Source organism: Odontesthes bonariensis, chromosome 12, assembly GCF_027942865.1.
Source record: "Odontesthes bonariensis isolate fOdoBon6 chromosome 12, fOdoBon6.hap1, whole genome shotgun sequence".
NCBI lineage: Eukaryota > Metazoa > Chordata > Actinopteri > Atheriniformes > Atherinopsidae > Odontesthes > Odontesthes bonariensis.
Window position 1 is genome coordinate 18,470,957 of NC_134517.1, and position 18,094 is coordinate 18,489,050.

General features: G+C 40.5%; 1 protein-coding gene across 1 annotated transcript in view; it reads left to right on the forward strand.

The window, feature by feature from the left end:
• col4a1 (collagen, type IV, alpha 1) overlaps positions 1-17,698 on the forward strand; it is a 51,828-nt gene extending 34,130 nt beyond the window's left edge. Inside the window, exons 23-52 of the mRNA XM_075479457.1 lie at positions 116-199; positions 1,412-1,482; positions 1,628-1,819; positions 3,197-3,365; positions 3,457-3,549; positions 3,738-3,842; positions 3,957-4,054; positions 4,772-4,922; positions 5,040-5,153; positions 5,759-5,926; positions 6,721-6,810; positions 6,921-7,073; positions 7,229-7,327; positions 7,436-7,525; positions 8,215-8,354; positions 8,972-9,098; positions 9,241-9,321; positions 9,532-9,630; positions 12,655-12,705; positions 12,792-12,977; positions 13,102-13,235; positions 13,383-13,455; positions 14,078-14,149; positions 14,257-14,385; positions 14,558-14,656; positions 14,738-14,950; positions 15,038-15,215; positions 15,305-15,419; positions 15,604-15,776; positions 15,997-17,698. Of these exons, the coding sequence (XP_075335572.1) occupies positions 116-199; positions 1,412-1,482; positions 1,628-1,819; positions 3,197-3,365; positions 3,457-3,549; positions 3,738-3,842; positions 3,957-4,054; positions 4,772-4,922; positions 5,040-5,153; positions 5,759-5,926; positions 6,721-6,810; positions 6,921-7,073; positions 7,229-7,327; positions 7,436-7,525; positions 8,215-8,354; positions 8,972-9,098; positions 9,241-9,321; positions 9,532-9,630; positions 12,655-12,705; positions 12,792-12,977; positions 13,102-13,235; positions 13,383-13,455; positions 14,078-14,149; positions 14,257-14,385; positions 14,558-14,656; positions 14,738-14,950; positions 15,038-15,215; positions 15,305-15,419; positions 15,604-15,776; positions 15,997-16,078 (3,629 nt within the window). The 3' untranslated portion in view covers positions 16,079-17,698. The remainder of the gene's footprint in view (positions 1-115; positions 200-1,411; positions 1,483-1,627; positions 1,820-3,196; positions 3,366-3,456; positions 3,550-3,737; positions 3,843-3,956; positions 4,055-4,771; positions 4,923-5,039; positions 5,154-5,758; positions 5,927-6,720; positions 6,811-6,920; positions 7,074-7,228; positions 7,328-7,435; positions 7,526-8,214; positions 8,355-8,971; positions 9,099-9,240; positions 9,322-9,531; positions 9,631-12,654; positions 12,706-12,791; positions 12,978-13,101; positions 13,236-13,382; positions 13,456-14,077; positions 14,150-14,256; positions 14,386-14,557; positions 14,657-14,737; positions 14,951-15,037; positions 15,216-15,304; positions 15,420-15,603; positions 15,777-15,996) is intronic.
• Positions 17,699-18,094: the final 396 nt, after the last annotated feature.

Genomic DNA, 18,094 nt, shown 5'->3' on the forward strand with positions numbered 1-18,094 from the left:
TGCCATTACTGATGATCTAATAAAGTTAAATAAAAAAAATGCATCTATCTCTAAGATGCATACTTAATGTTGCAGTACTTAACCTTAAATACATCCATGTGTAAAATAATTTTAGGTGACAAAGGAGATACCTGTGTTCGTTGTGAAGTAGATGGTACTCATGGATTACCGGGCCCCCTGGGCCCTAAGGGAGATCGAGGTAAGTGAATAATGGTCACGCACAAATAAAAAGGAATTGCACAGCTATCTAATTTACACCATTTTCTTGCCCTGAAATCACGATGGCTGAGCTGTTCCATTAACTATTGATAGGTGCTGCACGTTAACTTAGAGGAACTTTTTACAACAATAATGTTGTTGGGTTTCTTCACATGAGCTGATCACTGAAAATCTTTCCACAACACTTTTGTTGGATAAAGGCCAGGCCTTTACCTCAGCAAATGTTTTGCTTTCAACTTTTGCGAAAAACAATTTGTTTCTGGCATAACATAAAAGTTATGGCCAATCAGTGTCTTTATCTGGCTGCTACGGGTGGACTGGTGGGCTTAAGTCCACTTGAGATAGAGTTCGATAGACCAATGTGCTGTTCAATCACCTGTTTATTCATTCAAGTGCCTGCCCTTTCAAGTTATTACTGAGGACGTCTATGGAACAAACCATCGTGCATCAGTTTAGCAATGACCAACTCTCACAGACACGATAGGATCAGACATAGATAGATCCCTGTTACTGGAATAAAATAAGACGCCCGCTCTCACCTGATTAGCATCCCATTGATGAAAAACATCTGGCTCTAATTTCAACTTCCAATTACAGGCTATTCCTGGAGGTTCACGTGCAGTCAAGTCACAGTCATGTCATGGATTTTCTTTTTCCCCTAAATTAGTATGAACACGTGTAATACTTTTCTGTTGTTTAAATGGGTTTCATTGTATCGCTTTGCGTGGGATTAGGGTTGCAAAGGGGCGGAAAATTCTTAAACTGAATTTTTCAAACGAATTAAAATCTTAATTTCAGGAATTTTGGAGATAGTCTCAATTGAATCATTTACACGTAAAAAAATGGCTTTCCAGAAATCATCTGTGCATGTGATGGAGAGGAATGCACTATGCTTGTAAGGAATGTGGCCTCAATTGCACTGCAGTATGTAGCATGCTATGTGCCTGTGACTGAGGAATAGCATTGATACTCAATGGATTTGCATCATATCTGAATATATTTTTTGTACTAAATGTATTTAAGTTCCCAACCCAGTTTTGAACATTTTCAGTTTAGATTACCATCAATTTCCATGGAAAGTTCCCAACTTTGAAAATTCTCATTATTATGCAACCCAAGTGTTTCGGTAAACGCTTAAATGTGCATTGATAGATTGATCTTACGATATGCAATGCTCATTTTCATTGGACAGGACCTCCTGGTCCAGCTGGCAACAAAGGAGAAAAGGGTAATTCTGGCAATCCTGGACAACCTGGTCGATCTGTGAGTATGATAGTATCTGATACACTATCAGCATGATTTCAATTGATTGACAGCTGCATTAAGAGAATATAGAATAGGCAGGACATTTTAAGAATACATTGATATTTTGGATTTGACCAAACCTTTTTGTGCTGACTGGGTGTAGGGTTCTGAAGGAAATCCTGGACTGATGGGGGCCCCCGGTGCTGTCGGTGAGCCAGGAGATATTTTCGTAGCACCTGGTTACAAAGGGGACAAAGGTATTTCTGGTCGTCCTGGTTTAACAGGGCAGCGTGGGCAGGATGGACTGCCAGGGAAAGATGGCATCCCGGGTCAACCTGGCCTGAAAGGAGAGCCTGTAAGTGCACGAGTGGTTAACATAATAACACTCAGGGTATAAAGACATCAAAACTGCTTTGAATAACTTTCCTGTAAAAAACATGAACAAATAATTTAATTTTGTCAAGTTTGTCAAAATGATAAAATAATTATTTTATTCATTACAATGATGTTTTTCAACCAATGGCCTCTTAATGGCATCCAATTCCCTTCACATTTAATAGTTGTTCTTACTTCTTAGGATTAATGTGTACAATAGGGTTACAAAATTTAATGTGCAATAAAAATATTTTGTGTCATTACTTTGACCATAGATGATAACTCTGTGCTACCCAACAACTGAATTTACCATTTAATGCTAACCACAGTACCTATATGGGGGGCTCTGGTGGCTGTTTTTATGTCATTTAAAATTGTATTACCTTCACTTACTTGCATCTCATTTAATAGAATAAAAGAAACATGATATAAGTACTAAATATAACTTGAATAAAACTTTTGTAAATGACATGAACCCCAAATATTCCCCATGTTTCAGTCCAAATTTTACAGCACAACTCAGGCTCCTTATTTGCAAATCCGTGGAATGGTAAAACGAGGAAGAAATAGGTTAAGTTTTTGAAGTCAAGTTAAACAGCGTGTACTGCGAGTGTATGTAAGTACTCACAGAACTGGAGTTAAAAGAGTTACGACAACAGATGGTAGTTGACTGCTGTCCTCGCAGTGGTCATTTAAAGCATGGTAGTGTAAAAATTGGCTTTGTTCTTAGACATTATGAATGAAATAAGTATCAGTACTTTTCCATTATGACCTAAAGTGATCCAGGAGTAGAAAGATAAAACAATTGGGAAAGCCTGGGAAAGCAAGGGCAGATTCACACACACATTGTTTTGGGCTGATCCAGAGAATATGACGAAGCATGTTGAACCTACTCATGTCCAATCATACTCGGTCGAGTGTGAGTCCAACCTATGAAGCTATAAATACAAATGATACCCGGAAATCGAGGCGCAGTCTGACAGACTTCCTGCGGGAGCTCTTTCCCACTGAGCCCAGCGCTGATATGTTTTGACGTGTGACTACAAATAAAGACTTAATTTTCACTTGAATTACTCCGGTCCGTTCTTGAGCTTCCAGCTAAAAGAACCGAATCTAACAGTAGTTTAACAAACCTTGATCAGAGACAACTGGGTTTAATGGATGAACTGCTTTCAAGGTGGAGAAACGCAAAAGAATTGGTTAATTATAACTGAATATCATATCTCATTTGAGTAATGGCTTATCCTAATCTATTCTATGTGAATCATCTGGCATAAATGCTTTATTTTTATTTCAAGGCAAACTGTTCTTCAAACAAGGTACATTTCACATTCCTTTTCTGTCATTTTTCTCTCAGGCCAAAGAGGGCATCAAAGGTGAACGTGGACCAGACGGGGAGCCCGGTCTAAATGGGTTTCCAGGTGAGAGGGGTCCCCCAGGAATGCCAGGTTTTGGTCGACCAGGAGAGTCTGGGGAGAAGGGCAGTCAGGGGAGACAAGGAAATCCTGGACTTCCTGGACCATCTGGTAAGCATGTGATCTGATAATAGACAAACAGCAAATGAGTGCATGCAATTGTGTTTCAACATGCAGTATGCCTGTACCTTGTATTCAACAGGTGCAAAAGGTGAGGCAGGTACAAATATTAGCCTTCCTGGACCTCAGGGGATACCTGGACCACGAGGGGAAAGTGGCAGACCTGGACTTCAAGGTGTGGAACAGTATAGTATATTTATTTGTCAGCTACGTTCATTCATACTTAAAATATTGATCATAAGTGTGTCACTTTAGGATGATTTGTAGAACTTGAATTAGTCTAGAGCTGAAAATGATGCTGCAGATTCATATATAGGTAAAGCTTACTCGTTCAGTTTACTATATTAAATGTTGTAATTGCAGGTGATAGAGGACAGCAGGGAGACCCAGGTTTGCCAGGTTTTCCGGGTGATAAGGGTGAGCTAGGACCACCAGGAATTGGATTTCCAGGCCCAACTGGTTCTAAAGGTCAGTCAGTTCATTACTTGACCCCTCCACTCTAAAAGCAAAATGCAAACAAAATCTTTATACAATGCATGCGCATTAGGAGAATTATACAGAAGCCATTGTCCATGTTTCTAGGAACCAGTGGAATTCCAGGAGCTCAAGGATTAACTGGAGAGCCAGGAAGACCAGGACGGGATGGCTTAACTGGAAAATCTGGTCCACCTGGACAAAAAGTGTGTATTTCTCTGCAGATACTTGACAACTTAACAATACATTACAAAGAGTGCATCCTCCACCGAGGCCAATGCGTTTTTTTCACAATTTTATGCATGTGATCCTGAGCCAACTCAAAAAATAAATTCTGCTTTTGCCCAATGCTTTACCAAGTTTTATGAGATTTGACTTTACAGTTTTTCCGTAATCTTGTTAACATTGTCCAAACAGACAAACCGTGATGATCACATACTAAGGCAAGATGAGGTTATACTCCTCTTCTCCTCTCATCAAGATACCTCCCAGTCCAGAAACATGCATGTTAAGTTAACTGGTAATTCTAAGTTGACCCAAGGAGTGACCCTAGTTTGTCTCATTTGTCTACGTGTGGCCCTATGATGGATGGGTGACCCATCCAGGGTGTACCCTGCCTCTCGCCAAATGGCACCTGTGACCCTGAATTGGATTAAGCGGGTATAGAAAATGGATGGCTGGATTTTCAAGATACAGATGTGCCAGACACTGTGCAGTCGAGTTGTAAAGGATCTGAAGCAACACAGTTTAATCAGTTCAAAAGCTCTATTGTGATACTATAAAATAAATAAATCTCACAACAACAAAACAATCTGTTATGCAGAGATAGTAATCGATGATATATCGGGATATTTTGATGTCATATTGAATCACTGTCAGTTTTTCAAATCATATGGCTACCTTAAACCTTGTAAACCTTGCAGGGTGATCCTGGACGGGGTCTTCCTGGTCCAAAAGGTTCACAAGGCTTTCCAGGAGTTTCTGGTTTCCCAGGAGAGAAAGGTACCATTGGATTTGCTGGTATTCCTGGACAAGAAGGACAGACAGGACCACCAGGACCTCAGGGTTACAAAGGTACTGGAAGAAACTCATAACTTTGCAGTGAAGCTTAACCAGATTTAGTTAATACCAAGAAATTGAAAAGGCTTATTTTCTATACTAAGATTAAAATTATTTGGTTTTTGAAAATAGGTGACATTGGGGTCCCAGGACCTCCTGGACAGGTTGGTCAACCTGGTCCCCCTGGAAAAGGCTTGCCAGGATCTCCTGGACCAGAAGGACCACCTGGAGAGCCCGGACCATATGGTGAGCACAAACTCAGAGAAACAATAAATGAATTGATAAACAAACAGACAAATCAATAAATACGTTAAAAAAATCATCTTAATGTAAGCTTCTTTGCCATGTCCCTGTGGAAAAATAACAAGGGTAAATGATATAATTAACTGCGCCTGCTAACTGCTTCAGTTCCCTTTTATTGCCACTGGAACAGAACGGGGTAAGAAAAGGGTTGCTGCGATACTGGAATTTCAAACTAGATACCGATGTCAAGGAAAATACTCCATACTGAATACCATTTTTGATACAATGCAGTGAAAAATGACAAATAAACAAGGCTCCACTCTTTACTCTTGAGTTTGATACCAATGAATAAATCATTTGTAAAAGGATGTTTTGGCAATGCGTCTGTTTCTGCCGAGTTTATGGAAGTTTGTGGTCGAATCGGGAAACATAATTTTTAAAGATATAGATCAAGATTATGATACCGAACTGCTACTACTGTATGACGAGTCTCAACGTCAGCTGGAAAACAAAGCGTAGCCAACTTCTGATGCATATTCTTGATCTTTCCTTCAGACTGTCCGCTGATCTTGACGAAAATATACTATATGTGTGTCTATTTTACACAGGTGGGGTAGGTGTAAAAGGAGAAAAGGGTTTCCCAGGCACACCTGGTCTGGACATGCCAGGTCTTCAAGGAGAGAAGGGAAGTTCGGGGTTCCCGGGAGTCCCGGGTTCCAAAGGACTGCCAGGACTACCAGGCTTACCAGGCAGAGACGGCCTAATTGGAAAACAAGGTAAGACGGTCAAACAGGATGCACATTCACAACAACTGGAACTTCGGGGCCGTCTGACCTTGCCTTTCTGTAGGTGGTGCTAGCCAGACCGTAGGGGGTATCTCTCTGCAGATGCAAAGCAGAAATCTCCTGCCAAAGCATTGATGGCTGATTTTACTCATGATGTGTCTTGTGAAAAACATTTAATAGACGTGTTACGATTTTCACATGAGTGACAATGATTCCCATTCTGATCAAAAAGCTGGTGGTCCTCTGGAAAACACTTTTAGAATTCAATAGAAATTATCTCTCAAAGTGACATACAGTATTGTTCAATCAAGCTTCAAATATCTTTCTCCAGTTTCCACTTTCCTGACAAAATGTGACCGTTTCTATCGAAAGAAAAAAATGACATGGCAATGACGGCATGTCAACATTGAAGCTTCAAAATGGCACCTCACAAACTAACGGGTGACACCACTGTTTGTGTCTCATCCATGTGCTCATTTCAAGTTTGTTTCATTTTTCTTTTTTCACCTTTAAATGGGAATTCTCAGTGCAAGTGTGGTATTAAGAGCTTTCAAAGTTAGGAATGGATTCAAATCCTAGCAAAACTGAAATGTTTTAAACTGATAAGAAATGGGTTTTATATAATTGTTGTTTGAAAATTTGCTGGACATATACTTTATGTTGTCCTAATGTAATCACACGAGCCAGTTTGAAAGTGTGTACATCCCTTTTAATCTTCTAGATTTTAATCTCCTTTTCAGTCAACGTAATCTGACTTTATGTGTGTGTTTGTGTGTGTGCTGTAGGTTTTAAAGGTGAAATGGGGGTCATGGGAACGCCGGGAGTGGCAGGATATCCTGGGCTACCAGGTACACCTGGATCTCCTGGTCTGAGAGGTGAGCAAATGATAAAACCCTTGCTGGTCTTACAGTACGTGCAAGCTTCTCGAATTTCTTTAGCTTTGTCAGCAACAGTCAAAACCTTGCTGTTCCACCACTTATCACAGGTGATCCTGGTATTACTGGACCAAGAGGAAATGTTGGAGAAACTGGACTTAAGGGTGAAAGGGGAGAGCCAGGTCTTCAGGGACCTCCTGGGAACATGAGTAAAGTTGACATGGATCACATGAAGGGGGAGAAGGGAGACATCGGAGACTCAGGTACAAATTAGAATGCAGATTGCTGGCTTAGTACAAGTATCTTTTTCATTTGTGGATTTACTATACACAAAACCAATGGTGATTCTGGTTAATGATTCAGTGTTAAAGAAAAAGGTTTGTGCCCATGTGGATTTTTCATTCTGTTTTCTAATCAGGCCACCCTGGTTTCGCTGGAGAGAAAGGCCACCGTGGACTTCAAGGAGACCCTGGAATGCCTGGCAAAGATGGAGATCCTGGATTACCTGGCCAACCAGGTAACTCTTCCCACCACCTCAACTTCAATTTAGACTGTATTACATATTTCCATGCATGTAAACTTTGTATAATGGGATCTCTGGCTCAATACCACTGATGTTTTTTAGGGGAGAAAGGAGATTCTGGTTTACCTGGAGATCCTGGAGGTATAGGACAACCTGGACAGAAAGGCAGTGTTGGGGAGATGGGAATACCAGGTAGATGCACACAAATAAAACACACAAAATGCATGCTATGGAAAGTGTAATGGAAGTGTTAGTGCAGCCGTTATTATACATGGCTCTGAAGCCCTGAAATTTTCCAGACATGTTTCAGGGGGTTTTCATGTGAGAACGCAAATTTCACCACTCAGTAATTTTTCTATGTATTTTGTTCTTTGAACATCCCACAGTTTTCATGTGTGACAATGACTTGAGAATGTGTTTGTGTGTGTATTTTTGTATTTTACATTAAAAAAAAACAGCATTTCAATTCTATAAGGACAGAAATGCAAGTTGCTGTTTTCAGACTATTTACTGTTTATTTATAGGATTCTGAAAAGCTGATTGTAATAGTAATCAAATCATCTTCTTAGGGTCCACATCTGACATACAATACAGAGTACTTTACATGCTGAACACTAATTACTTTAATATACATAAAATTACATGAAGTGTATTCATATTATAAATATTACAAAGCCTACACTGATTTGAAATGTTAATATATTAATATATGACGCCAAAGAAAAAGATCAAAACAGAATCATTTACAAAAAATTCATTTAAAACAAAATGAAATGAGCCCAAACCTAAGATTGAATGTTAACATTGTGTGGCACATTTTCTATGCAGGTTAAACGCTTGTATATATCAGATTTTCTTTGCTCGTACGTGTGTTTGTGCAGGTCCGGTTGGTCCAAAGGGTACAAAGGGTGACATTGGTACAGCGGGACATATTGGATTCAGAGGCACAGATGGTGAAAAGGGAGACACGGGAATACCTGGTGAGCCAGGTATCGGGGTCCCAGGATATCCAGGAGAAAAGGTAATCCACTAGGTAAAACAAGTGATAGTAATAGGATAACTGAAGAGGTCTGGACTCACCAGCACCGAAGTAAGGAGAATAACCTGACAAAAATTATTTCAAATGCTCAAGTCCAAAACTTTTTGTTATTTACATAACAACAAATGACGTTTAGAGTACAGTCAGTTCGAGCGTCAGTGGTACTGACAGTATCTCTGTATGTTGTCTTGCTCAGTGTACATACACACTCAACAATTAACAAACAAAGAGAGCTTTGAGAGTGCACATTTTACCAAAGCCAATTCTGTATTTTCCAAGTTTTAAAGAAACTGATTGTGATCCACACCCCTTCCTTTACCCACTCTCCAACTTTTCAGAACACATAAACTGGCCCAGTGTGTAAGCTCACTGGTGGACGTAACAAATAAAGCAATCAACAAAGGACTTCAAATGCAATCTTTTCAGAAATACGATTTTTTTTTTAACCATTTTTTTATGTAAAACATTTGTGTAAATTTTATTTACACGCAAGTGTAAAGTAATTTTTCTATCCCATGCCAATTAGGTCCCTTCATTACATTAACCTACCTGTCTTAATTATTTAATTGACAATCCTTTCGATTCCTCTACCCACATAGGGCCTGACCGGCCAGCCAGGATTTCCAGGGTCACATGGAGACAAGGGGGAGAAAGGTCTCGAAGGAATGCCTGGCAAGCCTGGACTGCAGGGGTCTAAGGGTGACAAAGGCAGCGTTGGGTATCCAGGTCAGATTTCAGTTTGTGTTGTCTCACTCAATTGGTTCAACAGGACAAATCAGGGTATTGTTATCACACATGCTGTTGTTTTTAGATATTTTCTTATTTGAGTTTGTGTGTGTGGATGTGTGTGGATGTGTGTGTTGTATAGGTCAGGCAGGTAGACCAGGAGAGAGAGGTAATCCTGGGCTTCCTGGGTCTGCAGGAGAGCCCGGTCGTGACGGCAATCCTGGTAAGTAACTTATTACATCAGCCAGCAAATATGTCAATCATCAATCATCAGTATTCTAAGTGTTATTATTCAATCTCATACAGAAAGGATTCATACATCTGTTCAAAGCTAATTAATTTGACTTGCAGGACAACAGCAAGTGAAGTGAAATCATACCTTTTCCAGTCTAACTAACAGTAAATGACAGGAAGTAAATTTATTCTTCTCCAGGTGAAGGTGGCCGACAGGGGCCTCCCGGTGCCCGTGGAGAGAAGGGTGAGCCGGGAGAGGATGGCATTCCCGGAACCTCAGGGGAGAGAGGAGACCCAGGTTAGTGTTAGGGGAGTCACTGTAGGATAAGAAAAGCCCATAATGATGCTTCATATTGTTGCCAAATTGAAAGCTGCAACTGATGATGAAAGTTAATTAAATCAGCAGCTGACATGCCAGTTAGTGTACAGCATTTAGACGAGGTTGATGAAATGCTGGCATTTCATTCATGAATATTAACCATACTTTTCAATTCAGTTTTCAGTTTATTTATATAAGCACAATCACAACAAATGTAATCTCACAGCATTTAAATGATACAGTCCAATTCAAGCCATTTAGAGTCCAGTTCATTGTAATTATAATCCAATCAAATCCAATTGATCAAAATAGTCCAATCCATAGATACAGAGCCAATTCAAAAAAAAATTCCTAGTTTAGGAAACAAACAGATTGCACCGAAACTTCTCTGTGGTCCAGTCCCCCGTCCTGAGCGTGCATGAGGTGACTGTGGAGAGAAACGATTCCCTTTTAACAAGAAGAAACCTCTGGCAGAACCAGACTCAGGAAGGGTGGCCATCCGCCTCGGCCAGCTGGGGTTTGAGAGGACAGAAAAGAGGGGACAACAAACGCCGTAACACCATTCAAAGGATACCTGCTGAGAAAGAGAAAAACAAGTTAATGACAACAATAATGCCAAATGTACATAATGCCATATGAGAAATTGAATGGGAGGGGGAAATGTAGCAAAGTGAGAAATGGTGTGTCATAGGAGGCCCCCCAGCAGTCTAGGCCTATAGCAGCATAACTATGGGATGTTTCAGGACCACCTGAGCCATCCCTAAATATAAGCTCTATCAAAAAGGAAAGTTTTAGGCCTGGTCTTAATGTTAGAGAGGGTTTCTGCTTCCCGGACATATACTGGCAGCTGGTTCCACAAGAGAGGGAACCAGCTACCTGATAACTGAAGGCTCTGCCTCCCATTCTACATTTAGAAACTGTAGGAACCACAAGTAAACCTGCAGTTTGGGAGCAAGGTGCTCTGTTGGGAAAATATCAAACCATGAGATCTTTAAGATATGATGGAGCTTGGTCATTAAGAGCTTTATACGTGAGGAGATTCTATTTTGAGTTTAACAGGGAGCCAATGAAGAGAAGCTAAAACTGGAGAAATGTTCATTCTCATCAGAACTCTGGCTGCACTATACTGGATCAGCCTTGATGTAACAAATGCATAGACCAGTTTTCCTGCATCACTCTGAGACAGGATGTTCCTAATTTGGCATTGTTGCAAAGGTGAAAGAAAGCAGTTCTAGAAAGCTGTTTTATATGTGCATCAAATGACAAATTCTGGTCAAAAATAACTCCAAGGTTCCTCACTGTAGTACTAAAGTCAAAGAAATACCACCTAGAGTAAGAGCTAGATAGTTTCTCCTTGAAGCGATCAGATTCAAAGGCAACAACTTAATTTTTTTCTGAATTTAGAAGCAGACAGTTCTGAGTCATCCAGGTCTTTATGTCTTTAAAACGTACTTGTAGCCTGACCAACCCATTGGTTTCATCATGTTTCCTAGATAAGTACAGCTGAGTATCATCAGCATAGCAATGGAAATGTATACCATGCTGTCTAATAATGTTACCTAATGGAAGCACAAGTAGAGTGAAAATAATCGGTCCAAGCACAGAACCCTGAGGAACTCCATGACTTACTCTGGTGTGTGAGGAAGATTCTTTGTTTACAAGAACAAACTGGAATCTATCAGATAAATATGACTTAAACCAGCCCAATGGAGTTCCTTTAATCCCAATAACATGTTGAAACCTCTGTAACAGAACGTTGTGATCAGTTGTATTAAATGCAGCACTGAGATCCAACAGGACAAGCATAGACACAAGTCCACTATTAGAGGCTAAGAGGAGATCATTGGTAACTTTCACCAATGCCGTTTCTGTGCTATGATGCTCTCTGAATCTGAGGCAATTTTTTCAAGAACTTTAGACAAAAAAAGAGAGATTGGATATAAGTTGTACATATCCTGTCAACCAAGACAGATTGATCAAATCCAATATGAAAGTGTTGATCAATGGTAAAAAAAAACTTCCTTGAGCAGTCTGGTTGGGATTGGGTTTAAAATACAAAGTTAATCATTAACACTTAATCTATAAAAAGGTTGATCCGGCATCTCTACCAGTTCTTTATTCCAGCAAAGCCGCAGAAGTCTAACCCTAACGCTCTCCAACACCATCTTACATCCTAGAAGATATGATACATCTTGCGGCAAACTTCGAAGAACCTGTGATTCCTCAAGAAGTAGAGTCCACTCTGTCACTTCTTGTAAATAGCGTTAGTGTTGCATTTCCCGTTCAAACTGTAAATAATGAGTTAAATACCCAAACCTATTAAGATGTGCGTGACCCCAAGCAAGCGCTGCAGTTAAATTAGCAAAACTTTTGCGCTCATTGTTTTAAATACCTCATATTAGCTTAATAATTGGCATGATGAACAACTTTCTGCCACTAGTCCTTTGTTGCGTTATTTGTGCCTTTTTCAAGGTTCAAGTTTGTCAGTTTTTGATAACTAAATCGCTTCAGACTCAGAGAATTTAATGTTTGAATAATTTCACATTCAAATGTCTACTGATATAACATCCAATCTGAAAACTATTTTAATAATTTCTTTGAAAAAGATTCCACTCATGAACAACAAGTTTGAGGATGTCATGGGGAATTATGATTAAATTGATTCATTGTTGATGCCAAAAAGAAAAGACAAAAATGCGTACTTGCGTGTAAATAATATTCATACAAATTGAGAGCTACATAAAAAAAAAGAAAAAAAAAAGAGGATCAGTCATCTTTTAAGAATCATAAAATTCTAAGTAGGTTCATTTTGATTACTATGAAATTTTTATTTATTTATTTTTTTGCTGATGAGAACTTTCTTTGAGGAAATTGCCAAATATGATTAAATGTTATTTCTCTGCTTATCCTGTTTTCTTTCCTCAAGTAACCATTCTCATTTTAAGCCAGTAGGAAATATTGAATGAATCAAAATTTATTCCCTTTATCTGCCATTTTCCACAGGTTTATCTGGACAGGGTTCACCTGGGCCACCTGGAGCACTTGGTATTAAAGGTAAGAACCCATCCATCATGGACCTCTGTCCTTCAATTACGTTCCATCAGCTGTTTCACCATGGGCCTCTTCACTTCCCTCGCCAGGTGAGACTGGTAGTCCTGGTGTCCCTGGCACCCCTGGTCATCCAGGTGTTCCTGGTATCAAGGGAGACAAAGGATTTTCAGGCCCCCAGGGACCCCTCGGAGAGCCAGGAGAGAGAGGTCTCCCAGGCATCTCTTTAGAGGGCCCTAAAGGAGAGAGGGGAGAGACAGGACAACCTGGAGAATCAGGTGATAAGAAATAAATTAAATGATGTGCCCTGACATGAATTTTGTTTGTACAAGAGGATATACATGCTGTTGAATGGCAGAAGTGTTAACACAGACAACCTGTACTCTATACAACAAAAAAAAGGAGCACCAGGAACAGCGGGACCTGGTGGTTTGCCCGGCAGAGAAGGCCCAAAGGGAGATAAAGGTGATCAGGGTCCCCCTGGTTTCAGCGGAGAGGCGGGACACAAGGGCGACAGCGGAACTTCTGGATTGCCTGTATGTCGTGAGGGTCTTTTCCAGTGTATCTTTTTTTTACTGCACGGATTAATGTGTGTACCAGTGGAGATATCTGGTACCTGGCAGTTAGAGCTTTGATGATGCTGCAAAAATTAATAACTTTGTGTCTATGTGTTTTGGTTTAAGGGACAACCTGGGCTTCCTGGTATCGATGGTCAGAAGGGAGAGAGAGGATTGCAGGGTGTTCACGGCTTCCCAGGTGAGTCTTCACACTGTAATATAAAAGTTAGTAATTGTAAATGGGCCATTATTATGTCTCTCAGTTGTGATGACATTGAGTACATTCATCTCATGGATATTAATGAAGTCCTTTTTACATATTTGCAAACATAGTTTTTTCTTTGAACCTCTTTGAAACTGTATGTTTAGCTAAAGATTGTATGTTTGAACAACACCACAAGGAGAACAGTTTTTTTTTCAGTCATTTTGGAAAAAACTAATGGCATTAGAGCATTATTATGTATATATGCTACATAGCTAGATGCCCTTGAATTATTTTCAAGCAATCTTCGATATAATCTAGAAATTAGTCTTAGCTGAATCAATGGCAAGAAGTTGCCAGTCCCTGAGGCAATTGGAGCAACCCCAGATCATAGCATTTCCACCACCATGCTTCAAAGTTTGCTTGACTCCACTTCTGAGAGGACGTTATTCATCAGAGTGTAGCCTGAGTGTTTCATGACGTTGAAAAGGCTTTCTTTTTCATGAGTATATCGGCGAAAGACACCCTTTGTAAGAAATTAAGAGAAGAGAAATATGTATATGTGTGTGTGTTTTCATTCAAATAATATTTGATAAAATACATTTTATACCAACTCTAGGTACAAAGGGTGATGGTGGAGATATTGGCTTTAGTGGAGAAGTGGGTGACAGAGGATTCCCAGGAGAAAAAGGTACGGAAAAGACGAGAATACCTCCAGTGTGTTAGTATTGAAAACCCTCACTGATAATAATATAGAATTTAATTCTTGATATCTTTCAATGAAACTGCATATATCAGGAAGTGAAGGCCTTCCTGGTCCCCCTGGCCCCCACACCTTCATCAAAGGAGATATTGGGTTCCCAGGAGTCCAGGGCATGCCAGGACCTCAGGGGCCACCAGGGCTCCTTGGACAGAAAGGGCAACAAGGTGAGATTTATTTAGGAATGTTTCAAATGAGGCCTGTGCCTCTGAGTACAGCAAAGAAGGAGAAAAAAAAGAGAAATGTTTCAATTTATTTCCACTGTGATGCAGCCATTTTGTCCTTCCCTTACCCATCCAAGTCAATAACATTTCCATTGCTTTTGCTATTTAATCTCAGGTGTGTCGGGTATTCCAGGACCAAAAGGTGATGAAGGTCTCCCCGGATATCATGGTCAGCCAGGAGCCAAAGGAGAGTCCGGTCTACCAGGGCCACAAGGTGAAAGGTTCACATGGACGAAAGGTGTCGATGCTGTTGTGCTGTCACTTTCTTAACACATTGATTGTTACATGTGTTTAGGACCCAGAGGGTACCCTGGCCCTCCTGGACCTGATGGAGTTCCAGGTCAAGTTGGTCCACCTGGCCCTTCGTCCATGGATCATGGATTCCTGGTAACACGTCACAGCCAAACAACTGAGGTTCCATTTTGTCCTGAGGGAACCGGGCTAATATATGATGGCTACTCTTTGCTCTACGTACAAGGCAATGAGCGCTCTCATGGACAAGACTTAGGTGAGAACCACCACCCTGGAGAGAATAAAATTGAAATGCACAAAAGGGATGTTTTGTAGGGTGAATAACTATGTGCTGTTGTTTTAGGTACGGCGGGCAGCTGTCTCAGAAAGTTCAGCCCCATGCCCTTCCTCTTCTGTAACATAAACAACGTGTGCAACTTTGCCTCCCGTAATGATTATTCCTACTGGCTCACCTCACCAGAGCCCATGCCCATGAGCATGGCAGCTATCACTGGGCAAAGCATTAAACCCTTCATCAGCAGGTTTGTTAACTTTTCTGTTTATAGGGATTTCTTTTAGGTGTGTATGGCACTAGTATATCATATTGATATGTTCTTATGTCTACACACAGGTGTGCAGTATGTGAAGCCCCAGCCATGGTGATTGCAGTTCACAGTCAGACCATCATGATCCCACCTTGCCCTCAAGGCTGGGACTCTCTATGGATTGGCTACTCCTTTGTCATGGTAAGAGAGATCCATGACCACATTTTCATGATCAAAATTTTCTTTGTTTCAATTTCAACTCGAAGACACTACATGGATCTAGATCATACTTTCAAAGATAGATCATCCGGAAAAGACTCTTCCCTTTGAGGATGTGCACAAGACTCCACATAGTAACTCCCACCTTTCTCATTGCATTGTGCAGCACACCAGTGCTGGTGCTGAGGGTTCAGGCCAGGCTTTGGCCTCTCCCGGTTCCTGTCTTGAGGAATTCCGCAGTGCTCCGTTCATCGAGTGTCACGGTAGAGGAACCTGCAACTACTACGCCAACTCCTACAGCTTCTGGCTCGCCACCATTGAGGACAGTGAGATGTTCACGTAAGATGGACCCCTCATACTCCTACATTTTATTACTCGCCAGAATTTTTTTTTAAAATTTCCAGAAAAAATGGTTCATCTTGCCTTGATATACCGAAAATTTCCAAGAAGTGATCTGTGAAAAAGCCTTTTTTTTTTGTCTGGTTTTAAGTTTGCACTTACACATTTGAATTGCATATAGAATTGACCGGTTGCGCTTTTTATCTTTCCTTCCCTCCAGGAAACCTGTCCCGACAACTCTTAAAGCAGGCAATCTACGAACACACATAAGCCGCTGCCAGGTGTGCATGAAGAGGACATAAACCTCAAAACCAGAGTCTTTCATTTTAACACACCAGCAACGAGACATGCATTGGCGTCCTAGACTTGGCCTTACTTCCTGTTTTCAAAGGATGGTGCTATTTCCCTGCATGGCATGCGTGAGAGGAGAGGAACAAGAGACGTTGGTCGCAGAACAGCCAGAGATTGGACTTTGCAAACCAAAACACAGAGACCAAGTGGCCTATGGCTCCATGCAGAAACACACAATCACGACATGTTTCCAAAGAATGGCACCCAGTTTACCACTGCACTGACTTCATGCCCCTGAAACTGGTAAACTGGTGTTCATTTTGAAAGGGCTTGTGTAAGTCAGGTGCTATTGAATTTTATTTCTCCGCCTTTTCCTTTCTCTTCTCCTTGTAGTTTGCCTTCCCTCTCTGTGCCTCACGATTCAAACATATAACTACACATTATTATAAAGTTTCACACCCTATAACATATTTAAACCTACTAATGTAAAGGATGGGACTTACCACTGGTTACAGATGCTTATTATTTGCCAAACCACCGTAATGATGCAGACACAGAAATATACCAAACACTGATGTAAATACAATGCATTCCTCTTTAACATAATTACACATACTCTCCTCAGGTTACTGTATAACTTTGTGTGTCATTAAGCCCATTTTATTTATAAGATTTATGAGAATATGTTGGACTTGAGTTTATCGAAATCCCATGTATCCACAAGCAATGTTTCAATGTGTGACAGCCATATTACCATAGAAAACAGCACTGAAAGAGCATTGATAAGTGTGTGTGTGAGCGTGTGTGTGTGTGTGTGTGTGTGTGTGTGTGTGTGTGTGTGTGTGTGCGTGCGTGCGTGTGTGTACATACATTATATGAATGCATTTGGGTAACTTGGAAATTATGTGTGTTGTGATGTCTGCATATATATTGTTGCCCACCCCTGTTGTTGCTTTATCTGAAACAAAAGAACATGAAGAAATAGACATACAAAAGAGTAATCTTTTCTTTCCCTTTACCCAGTAAGATTGTGTATCACAACTGTGCTTCAAAAGATTTCCAAAATTGTTTCTCGACTTTGATCCCAAAGCCATGCTCGTTTATTCTGTGTACTAACATGTACTTGCAGTTTTCCTTGTGTACTTGACTGTTCCCATTCTTGAATTATTTTTTTATCCTGTCTTTTAGTGCAAAAATGTGTTTGTCATTAAGCGTGAAGTCAAATATATTCAGTGTGTTTACAGGTTGAGATACTTTAAAAGGCCTAAAAAAAACAGATTTGTGTTTTGATTATCCTCTTAACATGCTGAATTTTGAAATAATTGAGACTTATCGAGCCTGGAAAAGCTTCTTGGGCCCCAAACATTCAGTGTCCCTTTCAGAGTGACCGAATCATATAGAATTCCTGTAATTCAGAAACTCTACATTGATTCCAACCTGTTTTTGTTGGTGAGTTACCTGTGAATGCATTGAGTATGAGCAACGTGTGCCAGCATAAAGCAAACTGTCTTACAGCTGGAATTGTCCCAAGTGATTAGAGACAGAACAGGACACACCTCATCAAGATTTTATACTTCCTTCGTCTGATACTCTGTTATTTCTGCAATAAAACGGTTTGTAGAATATTCTTATTAATTCATCAAAGGTGTTTTTTTTTTAATTAGATTTGTATTTCACTGTACATGTACACCATAAATGCCACAAGAGGGCAGCACCAGCACACTTTTATATGAAGTCGCTCCAACCTCTCCATCGGTATGACTCAGCCCTCACCGGGTTTGTTTTTTAATCAGCTCCTCGCCAGCAACACACAGCACAAGCTGACCCGAAATATATCATGAACGATAATTCAAGTGCAGCCTCTGCAACGACGCTTCCACAGTGTGATGCAGCCACTACCTCAGCACTTCTGCTGGGACAGTGGCCAATGAACCCTTTCACCCCACGAAAATACAAATGGATCGATTCGTTCTGCAGAGGGCCTGATAACCCCGCCTTTCAAGTCTGCTCTCGTCTTTCATTTATTA